General features: G+C 36.8%; 1 protein-coding gene across 4 annotated transcripts in view; it reads right to left on the bottom strand.

Moving 5' to 3' along the window:
* The window catches only part of trappc9 (trafficking protein particle complex subunit 9), a 310,708-nt gene that overhangs the window by 128,719 nt on the left and 161,718 nt on the right, over positions 1-20,271 (bottom strand). For all 4 annotated transcript variants that reach the window (XM_055219336.2, XM_055219335.2, XM_055219333.2 and 1 more), the window contains one exon: positions 10,366-10,508. In XM_055219336.2, the coding sequence (XP_055075311.2) occupies positions 10,366-10,508 (143 nt within the window). The remainder of the gene's footprint in view (positions 1-10,365; positions 10,509-20,271) is intronic.

Below are 20,271 nucleotides of genomic sequence, written 5' to 3' on the forward strand. Positions count from 1 at the left end.
TCTTAGCCAATCAGATTCGAGAACCAGAAAGAACTGTTGTATAATAAATATTAATGATCATGATGTCATCTATAATAAGTGTGCTGCCTGGCTGATGTAGTATGTTGCATTTTTATAAAATGTTTTTGAGAGCCAAGTCAACTCCAAAACAGCCAATGCTACTCTATCTCTGTCTCTCTTTTTTCTCACAGTAATCTGAGGGGGAATGCATCATCTCATGAGACGTTGCCAATTTTTAAATAGCAGAGAGAAAGTGAGGCAGGGTGCCAACCGCTGCTTACTCAACAATGAGCGTCTCTCATTTTCTCTTTCTCTGTCCATCAATCTCTCCGAAGTCACGGCCGCATCCTCAGAGTTACCAGACAATATCACTCACCCGCTGCAACCGGCATAAGATTAAGCATTTAAAGCGACAATCCAGGGAATTATATGTGTTGCTGCTCACAAATATAATTTTGACTTGTGTCTTCTATATGACTGACTTTCATATGTGAAACACAATAGTTATTTAAAATTTAAAATTCATGTGTGTCAGATCAGAATGTCTCATCTGTTTATGCTCAGTTAAAACGAATGGTGAGCATGGCTTTCAAGCAATATTGTCTTAATTTAAAACCATTTTAATAAAAAAGTCATTAAAACAACATGAGGGCGACTAAATGATATTTTTGGGTCAACTTGCCCCTTAAAGGATTAGTCCATTCTTTTAAAAAAAAATCCAGATAATTTTCCCACCACCATGTCATCCAAAATGTTGATGTCTTTCTTTGTTCAGTCGAGAAGAAATTATGTTTTTTGAGGAAAACATTGCAGGATTTTTCTCGTTTTGATGGACTTTAATGGAGCCCAACACTTATTAGTTTTAATGCAGTTTAAAATTGCAGTTTCAAAGGACTCTAAACGATCTAAAACGAGGCATAAGGGTCTTATCTAGCGAAACGATCATCATTTTTGATACGAAAAATAAAAAATATGCACTTTTAAACCACAAATTCTCGTCTTCCTATGGTCCTGTGACGCGCCAGCGCAACCTCACGCAATACGTCATCACATCAAGAGGTCACAGATGACAAATGCGGAACTACGCCCCAGTGTTTACAAATGTGGAGAAAGAGGACCGTTTCGACGTTGTTGTATGTGGAATGACCATTAAAATGGTCCGCAAATGTGCGTTTCATATATGTAACACGTGACCTTTCAACGTCACTACGCAATTACGTGAGGTCGCACTGGCTCGTCATACAGCAGGAGGAAGAAGAGAAGTTGTGGTTTAAAAGTGCATGTTTTTTATTTTTCTTGTCAAAAATGACAATCGTTTCGCTAGATAAGACCCTTATGCCTCGTTTGAGATCGTTTAGAGTCCTTTGAAACTTTGTTGAAAAAAACTGTTAAGTGTGGAGTTAAGTGTTAAAGGATAATTCCGGTATTTAACACTTTGAGTCTCATTTCTGGTTTGTTTTGGATGAACTACAGTGATGGACACAGAAATTTTGACAATGGGTCGAGTCTTGAGTTTTTGACTCGTTTAGAAGCGTCTCTTGACTGCTTCAGAATGGAAGTCAATGGCCATGCACAAACATGTCATTAAAACAACACTTAACGTTCATTTTCAAAACTGTGCTACTCACCGAGTGGTTCGTGGTGTTCGTTGATGATTAAAAACAAGTTGTGTAGCGAAATACAGTTTCTGTCGTGTTTTATTTGGCATTTTGTAAAATTCCATTGACTTCTCTTGTTTGCTCGCTGATATATCACTCCGCCGCCGGGAAACAGAAAAGGGTCTGTTTGTTTTTACATGTGGTTGTAGTTTTTTCGCTCGGTTTCTCTCAGAAGAATTTTTTCCCATATTTGTAGGGCTGGACCAGAATATTCGAATATTTGTTCCGTGGGTTGACATTCGATTTTCAGTTTTGAGATTCGAATATATATAAATATTTTACAGCGTTAATGCAGAGCTTTTGCCAAGCAGGAAGTGCGCTTCACGCTCCCGCTCTATAGGTGGCGCAGACAGACCAACATCCATAGCCAACAGCCACCAAACGACACCAGTGGAAGAGATCGCCTTGAACGTAAAGCGCGCTTCCTGCTTTGGCATTTACGCTAATAGTGTTGTAAATAACGTTCAGTTTCTTGCAAAAACTGATTGATTTGCTTCACAAGACGTCAATATGTCACACGGAGTTATGGGGGATTACTGTTGTATTGGATATATATGCATTAACTCTTAAAGTGTGCGGATCTGTTGACTTGCATGACGGAGCACTGGGGTTTCTGCAAAATATCTTCTTTATTGTTCTGCCGATGAAAAAAACATATTGGATGGTGTAACTGTTATAAATAAACTTGATTTTGAAAGTATGCTAACGTTTTATTACAGTTTGTTGGACTACGTTCATTCATGCTTCAGACTCAAATATAGAGCGGAAATATATACGCGGTTGTGAGGTATCTGAAAAAATAGTTCCACTATAGCAAATAACACGGATTGAAATCATACATTGCGCCAATATATTTTTTTTTTTTATCATCAACGAACACCACGAACCACTCGGTGAGTAGTACAGTTTTGAAAATGAACGTTAAGTGTTGTTTTAATGACATTTTGTGCATGGTCATTGACTTCCATTCTGAAGCAGTCAAGAGACGCTTCTAAATGAGTCGAAAAGTCAAGACTCGACCTATTGTCAAAATTTCTGTGTCCATCACTGTAGTTCATCCAAAACAAACCAGAAATGAGACTCAAAGTGTTAAATACCGGAATTATCCTTTAAGTGTTGGGGTCCATTGGGGTCCATTGGGATGAGAGAAGTCCTGGAATGTTTTCCTCAAGAACGTGGTTTCTTCTCGACTGAGCAGGGAGGGACATCGGCATTTTGGATGACATGGTGGTGAGTAAATTATCTGGATTTTTTTTTTTAAGGAAATTGACTAATCCTTACAGACTGAAATGTTAAACAAGGGTTGTAATATTCTGCTGTTTGAATGTTTTCCTCACTTCGTCTGTTCACACTTCAGATGAGTTAAAAGCTTTTTTAAGGCCGCTTGTTTTTCAGTTAATGGTTTGTGTGTAAAAACGATCGTAAAATTGTGTGTTGTTGCATTTGCATCTTAATGGTCTCGTGCTCCATGTGCGTGTTTAGATACTACACTGTTGCTTTTTACAACCTCATATTAAACTCATGTCATCAAACACACATGTGTGCGCTTGTGTCTGTGTGTGTCATTATTACCCAACACATCATTTTATCAGGAAATCATTTTGAATACCTCCATGCAATTCATCCTAGACTATGTTCATAATTAAGTACTACTTATTACATTATTTAAATGAGGAAATACATTTGAATAACTTCATGCACTCCATCCTAAACTATAATTAAAAACTGCCATGCTTATTATGTACAAGGTTCCCACACCTTAGTTGACTTCAACTTCAAGGACCTTTCAAGGACTTTCCAGGTCCAATACCCTCAAATTCAAGGACTAAATGTGGGGAAACATTTTAAGTGAGAGCAAGATTACATTGTGTTACCTTACATTATACATGTAAGATACATTGTTACAGTTCCCTTTGAGGGAACTCGCGCTGCGTCACTGCGGTGACACTTTGGAGACGCCTCCAGGGGTAAGTGTGTCTGAATGTGTATATCAAATTCAACCAACGGTGAGGCTTAACGACAAAGACAGGGTGACGCAGGAGCTAGGAAGTATAACGAAATATCTGAAATATTGCCTAAGGCGGCGTTACAGGGACGCAGGAAGTATGGCAAGAAAGACGCAGCGTCTCATTCCCTTGTCAGGGAACAACAGTTACATACGTAACCAAAGACGTGTGTGAAACACAACTATGCAAAAAAACATTTTGGTATGAATCAACATTCGCATACAGAAGATATAAGCATTTAAAGCGAACAGTTTAGCATGTGTGCTTAAAAAGCTAGAAATTTTATGATATTATCCTACACTACACAGGGAATAATATGGATTTTTGTTCCAGAAAATTTCTTGCATAAAATAGATTAAAACACTTTCAATGACCTGTATCTATGTATGTATATTTTCAAAAACTTCCCAGAGCCTTGAATTTTTCCCCCCAGATTCACAAACTTTCAAAGATTTCAAGGGCCTGTGGGAACCCTGTGTGTAGTTCTTAGCTTTTCTGTGTTTTCTTTGTTTCTTATTCATGAAAACAATTGAGAAAAGCGCTATATAAATAAAATTGAATTGAATTGTGTTATTCAGAGAGAGAGATATTAGCCGGGAGAGCTATATGAGTTTGTTTTAGTGATCGGTGGGCAATCTTTGTTCTCTTGTTTTAAAAGGCTTTTAAAACGTAAAAATCGAGGCAGTTCAATAAGTATTCATCAGATCTGTGGTCGGGAACAGACTTCGGCACTGCCTAAATTATTCAGAGCACACGATGGGCCATTTGTCTGGACCTACTGTTCAGAATTCACTAGAAGATTCTGATCTCGGGAACTCATTTCATCTTCTCAGAGGTATTGAGATGAATAAGCAGATATATGGGAGTCTTTACGTGCCTCTCTGTAACTTTTTTAATGAAGCCTGTGTACATAACGCATACTGTATGCATTAATTTACTATATGAAGAGTTAATAAATCCATTTTGACTAATTTGGGTTAAAATGTGTTTTTATACCAATAAAGTGACAAGATGAAAACCACTATTTCCTGTTACCAATCTTTCACATAGCATCTTTAGGTTATAATAACATTAAAAATTAAAATCCATAATTTGATTTTCAAAGATTTATAATATAAAAACGTTTTATTTTTTCCGCAAAATGCAATAAATACGTTATAAACATTAATGGCATTAATTAAAACATATTAACAACACTGTCATTGCTGCTGTTATACTTGGGACCAAGCGTGCCGCACAAGCTCTGAAAAGTGAAGTTTAAACGTCTCGATCACCCCCCAGTGACTGGTCCAAGTATAGGTCAAAAACCCCGCCTCCCCATGTTATTCAATGGGACTTGAGACCAACTAAAAAATTTAATTACACTTCAATTATCTTTTTTCCAAACCTGGTTTTTGTCATTTATTGTAGTTTTTATCACGCTGATGTAAATTCAACCGTTTGTTTTTAAAATAAGTTTGTGTTTAGTTAGTTATTTAATAATATAAAAACGGTGGTGTCACTTCATGATTGACAGCTGTGATATCGTGTGATATGCGCATTCTGCGAGAGCGAGGGCGGGGTCTTGATTTCGCGGCTTTACTTCCTGGTCACTACTGCGCAGGACTGGTCCCGAAATCACTACTGCGCAGACTCAAGACCCAAGATGTCAGCGCCATATCGAGACACTGGTGGCTTCACTTTTCACCAGTGGAAGAGAGCGAACAGGCGTTGTCCATCTTTTTACAGTCTATGCTTGGGACGTCTTTACTGAATGTTTTAGACAGCAATCAGCTGTAAATTGTTTTGGTCTTTCTCGATTTTCGTTGACAGAGTAAAATAATGGAAAGTTTTTCATAAGTTCCAAGCGTTTGTCAATGTGTTAGCATGACAAAAGCTCGATACTGTCGGGAGAACAAGCAACAGCCGGCATTTTTCCTTTGCCCGAGTACCTCTTGAGAAAATTAATCGATTTTGATGGCTTACGTTTCTTCCCCGCCACAGAAAACCACCACAGGTTAATCAATGCCATCAAAATTACTATTTTGTTTTTGTTTGTTTGTTTGTTGATCACAAAGTACGAAGTGTCACATTTTGCAGAGAAGGAGGACTGGCCTTTGTCGCGGTTTGAAAAAAAGGGAGAAAAAAATGACAGAATAACACAGCGGATATGGGATTTTGCATAAAAATAATTGACTTTTTAATACTGACCTGATACAATACTGATTTTGCCGGTGACAATTTTTTAAAAATGTTAAACGTTTATCGTGTTTTGGAACCAAACTCTTCGCATTTTTTATTTTCACCCCCACGTCATTTGAGACATTTATGTCTGTCTTTGTTCAGTTGGGAATACGTTTTTGGAGGAAAACATTCAAGGATTTTCCTCCATACAGTCGACTTTAGTGGACCTTGTCACATTTCTGGCTGACGTCAGAGGTATTCAGGCCAATCACAGCGTACAGATTAGCTGGCCAATCAGGGTCACAGGGCTTTTCAAATCCATGCATTTCAGGAAGAGAGTGAAATCTGGAGCTACAAAAATGTACGGTATGCGGCAAATAATGTGTTTGTTAACCATAAACCACGCAAACACATTGTATTATACCAAATACACAAAATAACGTTGTTTTAGCAATGAAATAGGTGCTCTTTAAAAAATTTGCAGATGGGAGTGGAAATTTGTGCGAGTGAATTACTGACAAGGTGTTACAAAAATACAGACACAAACATCTCATTTCATAATTATGCAAATTTTTGGTCCATAAATAACACCAGTAAATTGTAGGACTGTAACGATTAACTCTTTCGCCGCCATTAACAAGATAACTCGTCAATTAAGAGAAAACGCTTCCCTGCCAATGACGAGAATTTCCGGCTTTACGCAATACCGCTATTATTATAGGTGGCGCACTTCCGCAACTTTTACAACCGGGAAGGAGCGCCTCACGTGAAAGAGAAAGAACTCCGTGTATGTTTTAAAGATCGCTCTGCATCTGATCTCTATAAAAAGTCCTTTACAAAAATTGAATTATCTCAGCTTTTTGCTCAAAATTGGTTGTTTTTGAAGAAACCTGCCCATGTTTGAGAGGTGATTACAAGAGAACTAATGAAGGTAGGATGAAACATTTTTGTTGTTGTTTGAAGGCAGAGGGTTTTTAAATGCAAGTTATAAACGACTCCGACTCGTAATGATTTTAGATTGATAAGGACTTCTTACTGACCAAATGCTGTAGTATACGCACAAGCTGTGCATGAAACACAGAATCGCAGCCTTGCGATTCACAATTGATTTCAGACAGCCATTTTTAATGGGACACACGATTAATCGTTACAGCCCTAGAAATTGACAAATCACATTGCATGATTAATTTAAAGGATTAGTCCATTTTCTCAAAAGAAAAATCCAGGCAATTCACTCACCACCATGTCATCCAAAATGTTGATGTCTTTCTTTGTTCAGTCTAGAAGAAATTATGTTTTTTGAAGAAAACATTGCAGAATTTTTCTAATTTTAATGGACTTTAATAGAGCCCAACATTTAATACTTAACTCAACACTTAACAGTTTTTTTCAACGGAGTTTCAAAGGACTATAAACAATCCCAAACGAGGCATAAGGGTCTTATCTAACGAAACGATTGTCATTTTTGACAAGAAAAAAACAAATATATACTTTTAAAGCACAACTTCTCGTCGTGTAGATCCGGTCGGGATGCGCCAGCTGACCCCACTACGTCACCGCAATACGTCATGACGTCAAGAGGTCACAGAGGACGAACGCGAAACTCCGCCCCAGTGTTTACAAGTGTGTTGAAAGAGGACCGTTCCTACGTTGTTGTATGTCAAGTGATACTAATTAATGTCTTTGTGTCAGTTTATTGTTTACAATGGTCCGCAAATGTGCGTTTTATACATCTAACACGTGACCTCCCTACGTCACTACACATTTACGTTAGGTCGTGCTGGACCGGACCTTGACGAAAAGTTGTGGTTTAAAAGTATATATTTTTATTTTTCTTGTCAAAAATGACAATCGTTTCGCTAGATAAGACCATAATGCCTCGTTTGGGATTGTTTATAGTCCTTTGAAACTCCGTTGAAAAAAACTGTTAAGTGTTGAGTTAAGTATTAAATGTTGGGCTCTATTAAAGTCCATTAAAATGAGAAAAATCCTGCAATGTTTTCTTCAAAAAACATAATTTCTTCTGGACTGAACAAAGAAAGACATCAACATTTTGGATGACATGGTGGTGAGTAAATTATCTGGATTTTTCTTTTAAGAAAATGGAATATTCCTTTAAATTCTCTCATCACATACATTTTGTGTCTTTAAGGGAAACTCCTACAAATGCATATGCAAAAAAAATCTAATTATTTTACCTTTTCAGCATTAATTTTTCACTGTGTGTTTTACATAAATCCTGACAGTACTTATTTAATGGTTTGCGCTGACGCAAGCTGTTAGTAAATCTGGTCCATTGTTTTAAATAAATGCCTATTATATTTACAGGCTATTATAACTCTCTGGTAACAATCACAGTTGCTGTAATTTCATTTGTTAGCAGTTGTGCCGAAATGACACATCTAACCTTTATAATTCATTACAAGCTTCATGAAAGTATTACCAAATTCTTTAATGTTGCAGAAAGAACAACCTTTATATAAACGTACACGCTGACCTGCCATTCATGTTTAATTTTATAATCTAATTTAAATTGAAGACAAACCTTAACCCAACAAAACACCTTTTGCCATTATTAAATATGAATTAGGACATTATATACTGCTTGGATGAACCTATTTACCTATCAGGAATCTCTCTCTATCTCTCTCTCTCATAGTGTCAGATCTAAATGAATGTGTTTGCATTTAGTGCCGTGCTGCTATTTTAAGAACAGCTGAAACCATCAGAGAGAAACACCCATCGACCAGCTGCTGATTATTGTACAATCCCTCTTTCAGTTTCCACACGCTGTGGGATGTAAATGGAGGAATCATAACCTGACGTTCACTGGCATCATTCAAATACAATAAAGTCCGGAATAAGGATTTTTATGGGAAAGTCGCTGTGAAACTCAAAGAGTCGAAGTGTGTAGCTGATCCATCTATCAGAAATGATGGACGATGTCTACGACTGAGACAGCAGATATTATTACAGCTAATGATTCACTTCAAGTAGTCATTACTAAGGTGTGATCAGTCTCTTTCTATCTCCATCTGTCTGTCTCTTTCTTCGTCTTTCTGTTTCTTTCTCACAGCTTACAAAAAGAGAAACAGTCATTAATATCCACTTCTGATGTGTCACGAGAGACATTAAAGGAATATTCCATTTTCTTAAAAGAAAAATCCAGATAATTTACTCACCACCATGTCATCCAAAATGTTGATGTCTTTCTTTGTTCAGTCGAGAAGAAATTATGTTTTTTGAGGAAAACATTGCAGGATTTTTCTCATTTTAATGGACTTTAATAGACACCAACACTTAACACTTAAATCAACACGTAACGTTTTTTTCAAAGGACTATAAACGATCCCAAACGAGGCATAAGGGTCTTATCTAGCGAAACGATTATCATTTTTGACAAGAAAGAAAAAATATGCTTTTTGTCTAGGTCCGGTCCAGCGCGACCTAACGTAAATGCGTAGTGACGTAGGGAGGTCACATGTTACATATATAAAACGCAAATTTGCGGACCATTTTAAACAATAAACTGACACAAAGAAATTAATTAGTATCAGTTGACATACAACAACATCAGAACAGTCCTCTTTCTCAACACATGTAAACACTGGGGCGGAGTTTCGCGTTCGTCTTCTGTGACCTCTTGACGTCATGACGTATTGCGTCGGGTCACGCTGGTGCATCATGACCGGATCTAAACGAGAAGTTGTGGTTTAAAAGTGCATTTTTTTTTTCTTGTCAAAAATGACAATCGTTTCACTAGATAAGACCCTTATGCCTCGTTTGGGATCGTTTATAGTCCTTTGAAACTCCGTTGAAAAAAACTGTTAAGTGTTGAGTTAAGTATTAAATGTTGGGCTCTATTAAAGTCCATTAAAATTAGAAAAATCCTGCAATGTTTTCCTCAAAAAACATAATTTCTTCTCGACTGAACAAAGAAAGACATCAACATTTTGGATGACATGGTGGTGAGTAAATTATCTGGATTTTTCTTTTAAGAAAATGGACTATTCCTTTAATGTTTAGGTTCTTTAGAAATGATCAGAATATAGATGTCTGCAGGTGAGAGAGATCATTAATACTATGATGTTTCTGCATGCACAAAAATCCTAATTTGTATCTTAAACACAGATTTTTCATTATATGCCACCTGACACCTTCTCCGTTTCGATGTTTTAGGATTTTCAGTAAAGACATGCTGTTTTTATCTCCTATCACCTCCTTACAGGATGATCAAAGCTTGAGGACCTTCAGAAAAGCTCATTCTCAACTCGCATGACCTCGTAGCTAGCGTCAGCGAAACTTTGCACTTAAAACAACAAAAGCCTCGCTAATAAAGTCTCCTTCAGAAATGATATCCATCACTCATCATCGCCCAGGCAATGCTTTCTATTTATAGAAATAATGAAGAGTTCGGAATAGCACACCCATGAGAGCATCGGTATATTGCAGCCAAAGTTTTTATATCAACAGATATTCAGTAACTTTTACACATGAAAAAGTTTGACTAAATGTAACAATAAATGTAACATTCATACCTGGTGGCAGGTAACGTGCTGACTCGAGTGAAGAAAACTGAGGGTTCAACATCTACTCGGACCCCAAGACTGAGCTCTCGATAGTAGCCCTCCACCTGTCCGGCTCCTCCGCTGTACTTAAAGGTCAACACCACCTCCAGTGTCTAGACAGACAAATAGGGAGGAAAGCAGATTTAATAATTCAAGCAGACAACAATAATTGATGCTGATCGCCGGCAAAGCCATTTCTCATCAAGTCAATTTTAGTGAAAGTACAGCAAACAGAGATGAAGTGATTAGTGTGTGAACCTTATCCAAGTTTAAATTGCATGCCAATGAAAAAGAAAGAAATAAGAATGAGATTTTGCTCAAAGAAAACTTACAAGTGGATTTGAAGAGTTTTTTAAACGCAATAAATCCACTTTGACTAATTTGGGTAAAAATGTGTTTTCTATACCAGGAAAGTGACAAGAGATAAACCACTATTTTCTGTTACAAACTTTCACATGACATCGTTGGGTTATAATAACAATAAAAATTCTAATCCATATTTGATTTTCAAAGATTTATTATAAAAAATGCAAAAAATCCTGCAAAATGCAATAAAGTTTTTTTTTCAAAATGCTCTAAATTTGTTGAATCAATCTATAAATGTGCATTAATCTTTGCCATGTCATATTCATTTAGTTGACTAGTTGTATACACGGATTAAAAAAATCAACATTAATGGCATTAAACACAACACTTTGTCATATTAAAAACACTGTCATTGCTGCAGTCATCCTTGAAATGTCGTCGCTGAACTTTTTTACAGCGATCAGCTGTAATATGTTTTGGTCCTGCTTAATTTTCATTGGCTTCGAGTAAAATAATGAACGTTTTTCATAAGATCCTCTGGTGTCAATATGTTAGCATGACAGAAGCTTGATGCTGTCAGGAGAACAACAACAGCAGACATTTTTCCTTCGCCCAAGTGCCTCTCACGTAAATTATTCGATTTTGATGGCTTACGTTTTGTCCTCACCACAGAAAACCACCACAGGTTTATCAATGCCATCAAAATTACTATTTTGGTTTGTTTGTTTATCACGAAGTACAAAGTAGATAAGGAAAACTAGAATTCTTTGTGTATTTAAAGTGCCACCATTATTGTTTACAATGCTTGGAATGGTGCGCTGTGATTGGTTAAGCGCATTTATTGCATTTGAGGACTGGTGTTTGTCGCGGTTTGGAAAAAAAGGGAGAAAAGATGGCAGAATAACACGGCGGATATCAGATTTGGCAAAACAACCAGTACTTATTTTTTTAAATGGTGTTTATCGCGTTTTGAAACCAAACTCTTCATATTTAAAACATGTCCACCCCAAATCTCATGACTGTAATACATTATTTTTTCTGCATTAAAACAATGAGAGTTTGGAGGGAAATGTGGATAATGGTCATGAAATGAATGCCACAACACCAAAAATATTAAGGAACCTAAAATATGCAACAACTTCTCATTTCTTCTTCCGGACTCTGAGATGAAATTCGGCAAGATATATCCACATATTTTTTTTAGGGAAAGACGAAGGTGCATTTCCATCAAATTGTTTGAGCGAATGACAGGGGTATCAGTGTCCCATGACTGGATCAGTCATGTGGGTTTTATGAAAAACTTTTTGCAAAATAAGGAATTTTTATTTGAAATTTGGCATTTTTATCACTCGTTTCTTATGCGATACATTAAAATGTGCAAAAAATCGGGGTGAAAGGAAACCCAATGTGTGTGTGAGAGAGAGAAAGTGAGAGAGAGAGCATCGCTGTCATTATCTTGTATTTTTCTAAAATCTGTAATCAACTTAAAATGATACTAAACTTTATTTCAATAATATTTCATTACTTTATACAGTACCATCCCTCCTAATCTTACTAAACCTTAAAGGAATAGTAAATAGTAATAGTAAACGAGCAAGTTTGGTGGTACAAAATAAAACGTAGCGCTTTTCTAAGCGGATTTAAAAGAGGAACTATATTTTATGGCGTAATAGCACTTTTGGGAGTACTTCGACTCGGCGCAGTAACACCCTCCCTCTCCCATTATGAGAGTGAGAAGGGGAGCGGACTTTTCAGGCAAGTCGAAGTACTCCCTAAAGTGCTATTACGCCATAAAATATAGTTCCTTTTTTAAATCCGCTTAGAAAAGTGCTACGTTTTATTTTGTACCACCAAACTTGCTCGTATAACTACTCGTCTTAAATAGGAAAAACGTTGATGTGTTTGGTCACTTCTAACTTTATCTCTGTTTGATACCATTGAATGAATGGGGCTAAGCTAAATGCTATCAAAGCGTCGCAGCGCGCTCCAGCGCTTACGTGCACGCACACAGATGATAGAGGGATGTATCAACAATTCTTAGTTAGTTAAGGTAATTACATATTTTAATATTGAAAATGAGTAGACTATTCCTTTAATAAACTCTATAAAAGAGACCAGAAGGCAAAGTAAGTATGCAAATATGAGCCATAAAATGATAAAAGACTTGATATAGTCTCACATATCCTGACCTTTGATTATTAGTATAAACATTAAACTGTCTACATAGACAAGGAGAGACCATGCGACCAAACCACAATTTGATCTGTTTACATGATATTTAGTGGTGGTGGGTAGACCTGAAATGAAGCAACCTTTGAGATCAAAGAGAAATATAATAAATATGTGAAAATAAGAAGTAACTTAACAAATACATGAAATTTTGGACTGCTAGAGCTAAAGGATTTACAAAACTTAATTTCCCAGCAACGTCTACAAACAGCATTAAGCCAGCAAGTCCACAACTTTTGAGAAAGCTATAATCATATTTTAAGTAATACGCATCAGAGGGGTCTGGGATAGGTAAACATGTATAAGACACACACTTAACAGTGATGGGGAGGTGCTGGTCTTGAGTGAATGAAGGTCAGACATCATTACTTTTGAACTATAGGAAACGAACAAAAAATAGAAGAGCCTAGAATGGATAAAATATCTCATTATTCTGCCAGTCTCATGTTTCACAAACTCTGTACTGACCTCAGACCTGTACTAACTCTGGAGAATCACAAAAACCATGTGTTAGATGTGTGTCTGTGCTTGTACTTGGGTTTCTAAGGTTTTCCTGTACGGCCTACCTGAGTGTTTTACAGACACCCCCCCTATGATGTGTGTGTGAGCTGAAAGCAGCTTTACCCCTGAGGGATGCTATTTCAATCACAGAGAGAGCTAAAAATACCATAAACCAGAGAGAGAGAGAGAGAGAGAGAGAGAGAGAGAGAGAGAGAGAGAGAGAGAGAGAGAGAGAGAGAGCAAGAGATGTGCTGACACACAATCACAGTGAGTTTGAGATCTGTGGTCTGATCTGCTTAAGAGAGTGCACGTAGATGAAAAATGAATAAACAAACACATGAATGAAGAAACTGGAAAAAAATAAAAGAAACGAGTAATAAAAATGTGATAAGGAATTGATTAAATTAATGAATGAATAAATGACAGAAAAATTTATGAATCAACTCCATCAATTGAGATTCATTGGTCCATCAATTCATTCATTTATGAAAAAGATTCAATTTAATGAACAAATCAAATAATTAATGAACATATGAAGAGTTTCGTTGCGTTTTTTAATTGTTCAGAAATCTCTTTTTTTGGTTGTGCATTCCAATTAATTTCAATGCAACTGCAGTTGGTTTGTTTTGATTTAAACCTTCATAACTTAAAAAATACAGCTAAGAAGCACCATAAAACAAAATAATAACATGATAACGTAATAATAAACATGTTTTGAGAAAAATTAAAAAAAAGGATTTATCTCGTTTTGCAACAAAACTCTTCATATGCACTACAGCAGAAAAAGACATGAATAAATGAACAAACAAATTAATAAATAAAATAATTAATAAATAAAACTAATGCACAAACAAACAAATTATTTAATGAATGAAAAAAAGAATGAATGCGATTTTTAGAGCAGGACCTTCCTGATAAAATGAATGATTTTTGAACAACTGTGAAGGTGACTGCTGCAGAAATACCTCTAAACGCTTTCAACCACTCCTAAATCATGAACGATACCTGATATTACTCAGTGACCCATACATATAAACCAAAAGAAATACTCTGAGCTCTAACTCGGACGATCTTCTAACCTCTCTGAAACGGAAGATGCCCTCCTTTTTGTCCTAACACTTATTAAGGTCTTTGAGTTTAACAGCTTACAAGAGACAATGATGTAAAATCCAATAAACTTAATAAAACATTTTCATTTATTACATCACTGCAGATGTCTGGCTGCAGAAGTTGCACTTGCACTTTCTGGCAGTGACGTCACTTGCAGTTTCGAGCTTGACAGAAAACGAAAAAGTCTGCGTTGCCAATTGATGATGGAATTGTTAAATAAAGAAAGTTTTAAGTTAAAGGTGCAGTGTGTAAATTTTAGCGGCATCTAGTGGTGAGGTTGTGAATTGCAACCAACGGCGTAGTCCACTGCTCACCCCTCGCTTTTGAAACATATAGAGAAGCTACGGTAGCTGCCACCGGACAAACATGTCATCGCCTGAGACAACTTAGTAAAAAAATGTGTCCGTTAAGGGCTTCTGTAGACAAATGGTGGCACAAAATGGCGACTTCCATGTAAGGGGACCCTCTTTGTATGTAGAAAAAAAGGTCTTGTTCTAAGGTAATAAACACAACGGTTCATTTAAAAAAGTTTTTATACACCACTGATAATATCATTTTGTATATTATTTTGCATTTCTGTCAAGAGATCCTTCTAAAAATTACTGCACCTTTAAGTTAGTTTTACAGCAAAGCTTAATAATTTTCAAAGATACAAAGAGGTTTTTAGATCTAAAGTGCAATACAAAATTATAGTTTAACCTAATGCACATTTTTACTCTGGTTTCATTTTTAACTTGATGTGCACTGTTGTGCCACGGGGGTTTCAGTAATAAAATTGATCTGTTCATCTGTAAGAACAGGACAGATGAATAATATGCATTATGCTTTTTTAATTTAATTGCAATTTCACTTTATTAACTCATTCCTCGCCAGCGTTTAAAAAAAAGGACTCTTGATAGAGATCAAATTCAGAGCGATGATCAAAACATGCACATAGTTTGAACTGTTTGTTACTTCGGGTTTTATAAGTTGGGTAAGAGCGCCACCTGGTGTATAATAGCGGAATTACAGATTGCCGGAAAAACTCGTCATTGGCAGGGAAGCGTTTTCTCTTAAAGGAATATTCCATTTTCTTAAAAGAAAAATCCAGATAATTTACTCACCACCATGTCATCCAAAATGTTGATTTCTTTCTTTGTTCAGTCGAGAAGAAATTATGTTTTTTGAGGAAAACATTGCAGGATTTTTCTCATTTTAATGGACTTTAATAGAGCGCAACATTTAATACTTAACTCAACACTTAACAGTTTTTTTCAACAGAGTTTCAAAGGACTATAAACGATCCCAAACGAGGCATAAGGGTCTTATCTAGCGAAACAATTGTCATTTTTGACAAGAAAAATAAAAAACCACTATTAAAGCACAACTTCTCATCTAGGTCCGGTCGTGATGCGCCAGCGTGACCCCACGCAATACGTCATGATTCAAGAGGTCACAGAGGACGAACGCGAAACTCCGCCCCAGTGTTTACATGTGTGTTGAAAGAGGACCGTTCCTACGTTGTTGTATGTGGAATGATACTAATTAATGTCTTTGTGTCAGTTTATTGTTTAAAAATGTCCGCAAATGTGCGTTTCATATATGTAACACGTGACCTCCCTACGTCACTACGCATTTACGTTAGGTCGCGCTGGACCGGACCTAGACGAAAAGTTGTGGTTTAAAAGAGCATATTTTTTATTTTTCTTGTCAAAAATGACAATCGTTTCGCTAGATAAGACCCTTATGCCTCGTTTGGGATCGTTTATAGACCTTTGAAACTTCGTTGAAAAAAACTGTTAAGTGTTGAGTTAAGTATTAAATGTTGGGCTCTATTAAAGTCCATTAAAATGAGAAAAATCCTGCAATGTTTTTCTCAAAAAACATAATTTCTCGACTGAACAAAGAAAGACATCAACATTTTGGATGACATGGTGGTGAGTAAATTATCTGGATTTTTCTTTTAAGAAAATTGAATATTCCTTTAATTGCGAGTTAGCTCGTCAATGGCACGGAAGAGTTTAGTACATCAATGCATTAACATAGATACATCAATAGCACTATCATCCCCACTTTCATTTTTTTTTTAAAGGAAAAACATGGACAAAATGTTTTCATGGCTGGCAAGTTATACAGTAATACCACAATCATTTTAAATATAGCGTAATATTTCTGCAACGGTAGTCCAGTATAATTACTTAACATTTTCAAAAGCTAAATTTTTTTTTTATCAAAACATAGAGGCATTGACAACAATACATTGACATTGCACCGTCGTCAAGTGCATCAGAGAATACAGGTCGTGCCTGCTAGTGTCGTCACTGCCAGAAAAGTGTGTCTGAGAGTGCAAGTACAAGTGCTGCCGCTAGACCCTCTTGGTGGATGACGCTCCTTAAACACCATTACTGCACAATACTACAGCGTGAGAGACGACCCTTAAACGCTTTAGCAATATCGTACTTCAACAGTCGGGTCAATACAGCAGCACTGAGCTGAAACTAAACTCAATTGAGACAGATTGAAATAGAGAAGTAATGAGAAAGGAAAGTTCAAGAGGCAATAGAGGCTGTGTCTAAAGCAGGAAGTGGGGTAAATATACTCTTGTCTTCAGACAGAAACCCACAGATTATTAAATGATGTCAATTGTACACTAAAATTGCCAGGGATTTGTCAGAAAGATTTGTAATCTGATTGGCTGAATTTATGCAATGTCAGGACTCAGGACATTTTTTTAGAGTTGCGCAATATAAAGAAGTGATCAGAATATCTAGAATATATGCATATTCATATTGCAATGGTTTGCAATAAGTGATATTTAAGTTTTAGGTTGATGTGGATTTTAGTTGGGATATGCATGCATGTGTAACTGCATATGGTAGTGGTTATATTTCAAGCCCCTATATTAAGGGGTCAAGCAGCTATATATTTTTGATATGCTTTCTTTTCTCTGATATTTGAAACATATGAAGAGTATCTGATGAATGCATAATATGTGCCAAGAGCATTCGGTTAATATCATTATCCTTTTTTTGATGGAAGGTGGCATTCTTTTGCATCGAAGTTCTTCATATGTTGGTTAAATAAAAAAATGTACAGTCCTGTGCAAAAGTCTTATGGTGCATTCACACCAGCCGCGGTAGAGGCGGCAAAAAACGCGCTATTCGCACGTAGTTGGACGCTTGAACATTTGAGTTTACTAGCTTCATTCGCGTGTGAAATTCGCAGGAAGCCTAATCGCGTCTTTGCATTGACTTAACATGAAAATCACTCGTCCTTGCCGCCTCTACCGCGTCTGGTGTGAACCCTGCATAAGGCCACCACCACCAGACTTGTTGTTTTAGAAGTTTTAATGTCCATGTATGTATTTTTCAATCTATTTTATTAAGATGCAAACAGAAAATAAAGGAAATATGCACAATTTTGTTTAAAATTTTCAGGACTAAATGACTTCTTTAGGCATCATCTTGAGCGTTAGCGTAAGTATTGAGCGTTTTTGAGCAAAATTACGTAAAAAAGCTAATTTCTTTAAAATTAGGAATTAGGATTTAATTTTATTTAGGTTTAAGAGATCCTGCAGTTTCCTGCTACCGCTCAACTGGAAGGAGCGTTTACCCAAAAAACATCATATGGAATACTGAATAATATATGCCTTTATAATATTATATATCCTTCAATATCACACAGCCCTAGGAGACTGCCACAGGTTGCAAAGCCTTATGGGTAGGGATGCACTGATGTATCGGCCTATAATCGGTATGAGCAGATACAAGTTACTTTACCCCACTATCAAACATCGGCATTTCCTAACTACTCGCCCTTAAATGTCAGATTAAAAAGGCATTTAAACACAACAACAAAGGCTTCCTGTGAACTGTTCGTAGGCAACGCTTTCATCAGCTCCCATGTGAAAAAGAATTCATGCCTGTAGTCAACAGCAGGTCTAAAAGAGCAGAGGAGAGGATGCTTGTGACCTTCAGAGGTTTAGATGTTCACTTTATAAGAAAAAACACCACAGGGAGTGTAAACAGCACAACTGTGTGAGGAATTACAAACGCGGAGTGTAAATTATCCAGTACTGATCGAGAGGAGAGTCTCTGCTTGAGTCATATCACATCTTTCACACTTTCACTCTAAAATACTTGCTAACTTTTATTCTGATAGAGAGAGAGAGAAACAAAGAGGAAGAAAAAAGTATAAATAAGTAATAAAGTGCTGGGATTCATGAATGAGATGGGTTTTAAAAGAGAGAGAGAGTGGTTTTTACATGTTGGTGTGAAATAAAGCATTCAAGCTTCAAATAAATGTGAAGAGAAGCTGCTTTGCTTTGGAGATCTAATGTCCCTCCAAGTCATACCAAACAACTGAACTGATTTTCAGCACTTTATTCGAACAGAAACTCAGCGACCCAACTGGTCCGCGGTATAAAAAAGGTTGGGGACCCCTGTTGTAGATGGTGGTCAAGGATTTTAAAGGGGACAGATAATGAAAAACCATTTTTACCTTGTCTTTGTTGAATAATGGTAGTCTACCCACATTCACAAACATACAAAAAGTGCTAAACATGCTAAACATCTCACATTCCTCTTTTAGAAATGTCAGCCAGAAAACGTCCCAATCTGAAAAACTGATGCTTATGACGTCACAGGCATCTCACTGCCCCTCCACATTAAAATAATTGGCTACATTTTTTGAGTGGCAGCAAAGTCAGCCAATCAGTAATGAGATTGTAAGTTAAGCCAGTAGGGGGAGCCAAATAGGTGCAAAACCACTTGTTTAAAATCCCCCACCCTAAAAGAGCTTTCTTAAAGAGGTTTTTAGGAAGCTTCTAAGGCATTACAGACCCAAACAAAAAAAAAATTGTCTACATGTCACATCACAGAACAAGGATAAATACTCCGTTCAATCATTCTATGTCACCTTTAAAGCATTTGCTAGGTCTTGTTTACATGCCCACCCGGCAAAAATCTCAGATCAGCATTTCTTTGCCCTACTTCCATTACAAAGCATCGCTCTTAACTCTTAACCCAAGATCAATTACTGCTTTTAAAGTGACCATTTATGAAAGACCCATCGCAATGCTCTACACCAACTAAGTTTCATGAAAAAAGAATGGGTAAAAGTATGCTTATCAAGTCCTACTGTAAACCTCCCTCCCCGAAAAAACATGCTGAAGGTGCTACAAAACAGTTTCCGTTTTTTTGGCAATTTACAGTATGAGTTGGCATACATCACACACACACACACAACTTTAGCAGTGTACTGTATATGCCGGCTCTAACACACAAAACAACTATTTTGGATTTGTGTAAAACTTTCCAGCGCTGCGGCGTGTTGCCTGGGTTTCCATGGTGACGCAGATGGTCTCGAATGCGTCTCGGAGGACTTTCGATGCATTTATTTTCAGACCTGCTGCTTATAGTTTTCCTTTAACATCCATCTTCATTTATTTTTTCCCTGTGGCCCACTTTTTAAAATTAGTCACGATTTTCCTCCACCGACAGTCATGATTTAGTTTCCGTCTCTAATCTCTATAAATAAACAGACTGGCTTTGTTTCCTTTAAGAAAAGCCCCTTTCGCATGTCAAACGGGCAGAAGAGTGTTTTCTGGCTTTTACACATTAATAAAATAATAATTTGTTATATTTATATAGCGCTTTTCTGCAGCACATAAAAGCGCTTTACATATGAAAGGGGGATTTTTCTCAACCACCATCAAGGTGCAGCATCCACCTCCACCACACACCAGCTTAT

This window comes from Misgurnus anguillicaudatus, chromosome 20 (assembly GCF_027580225.2).
Source record: "Misgurnus anguillicaudatus chromosome 20, ASM2758022v2, whole genome shotgun sequence".
NCBI classification, from domain to species: Eukaryota; Metazoa; Chordata; class Actinopteri; order Cypriniformes; family Cobitidae; genus Misgurnus; species Misgurnus anguillicaudatus.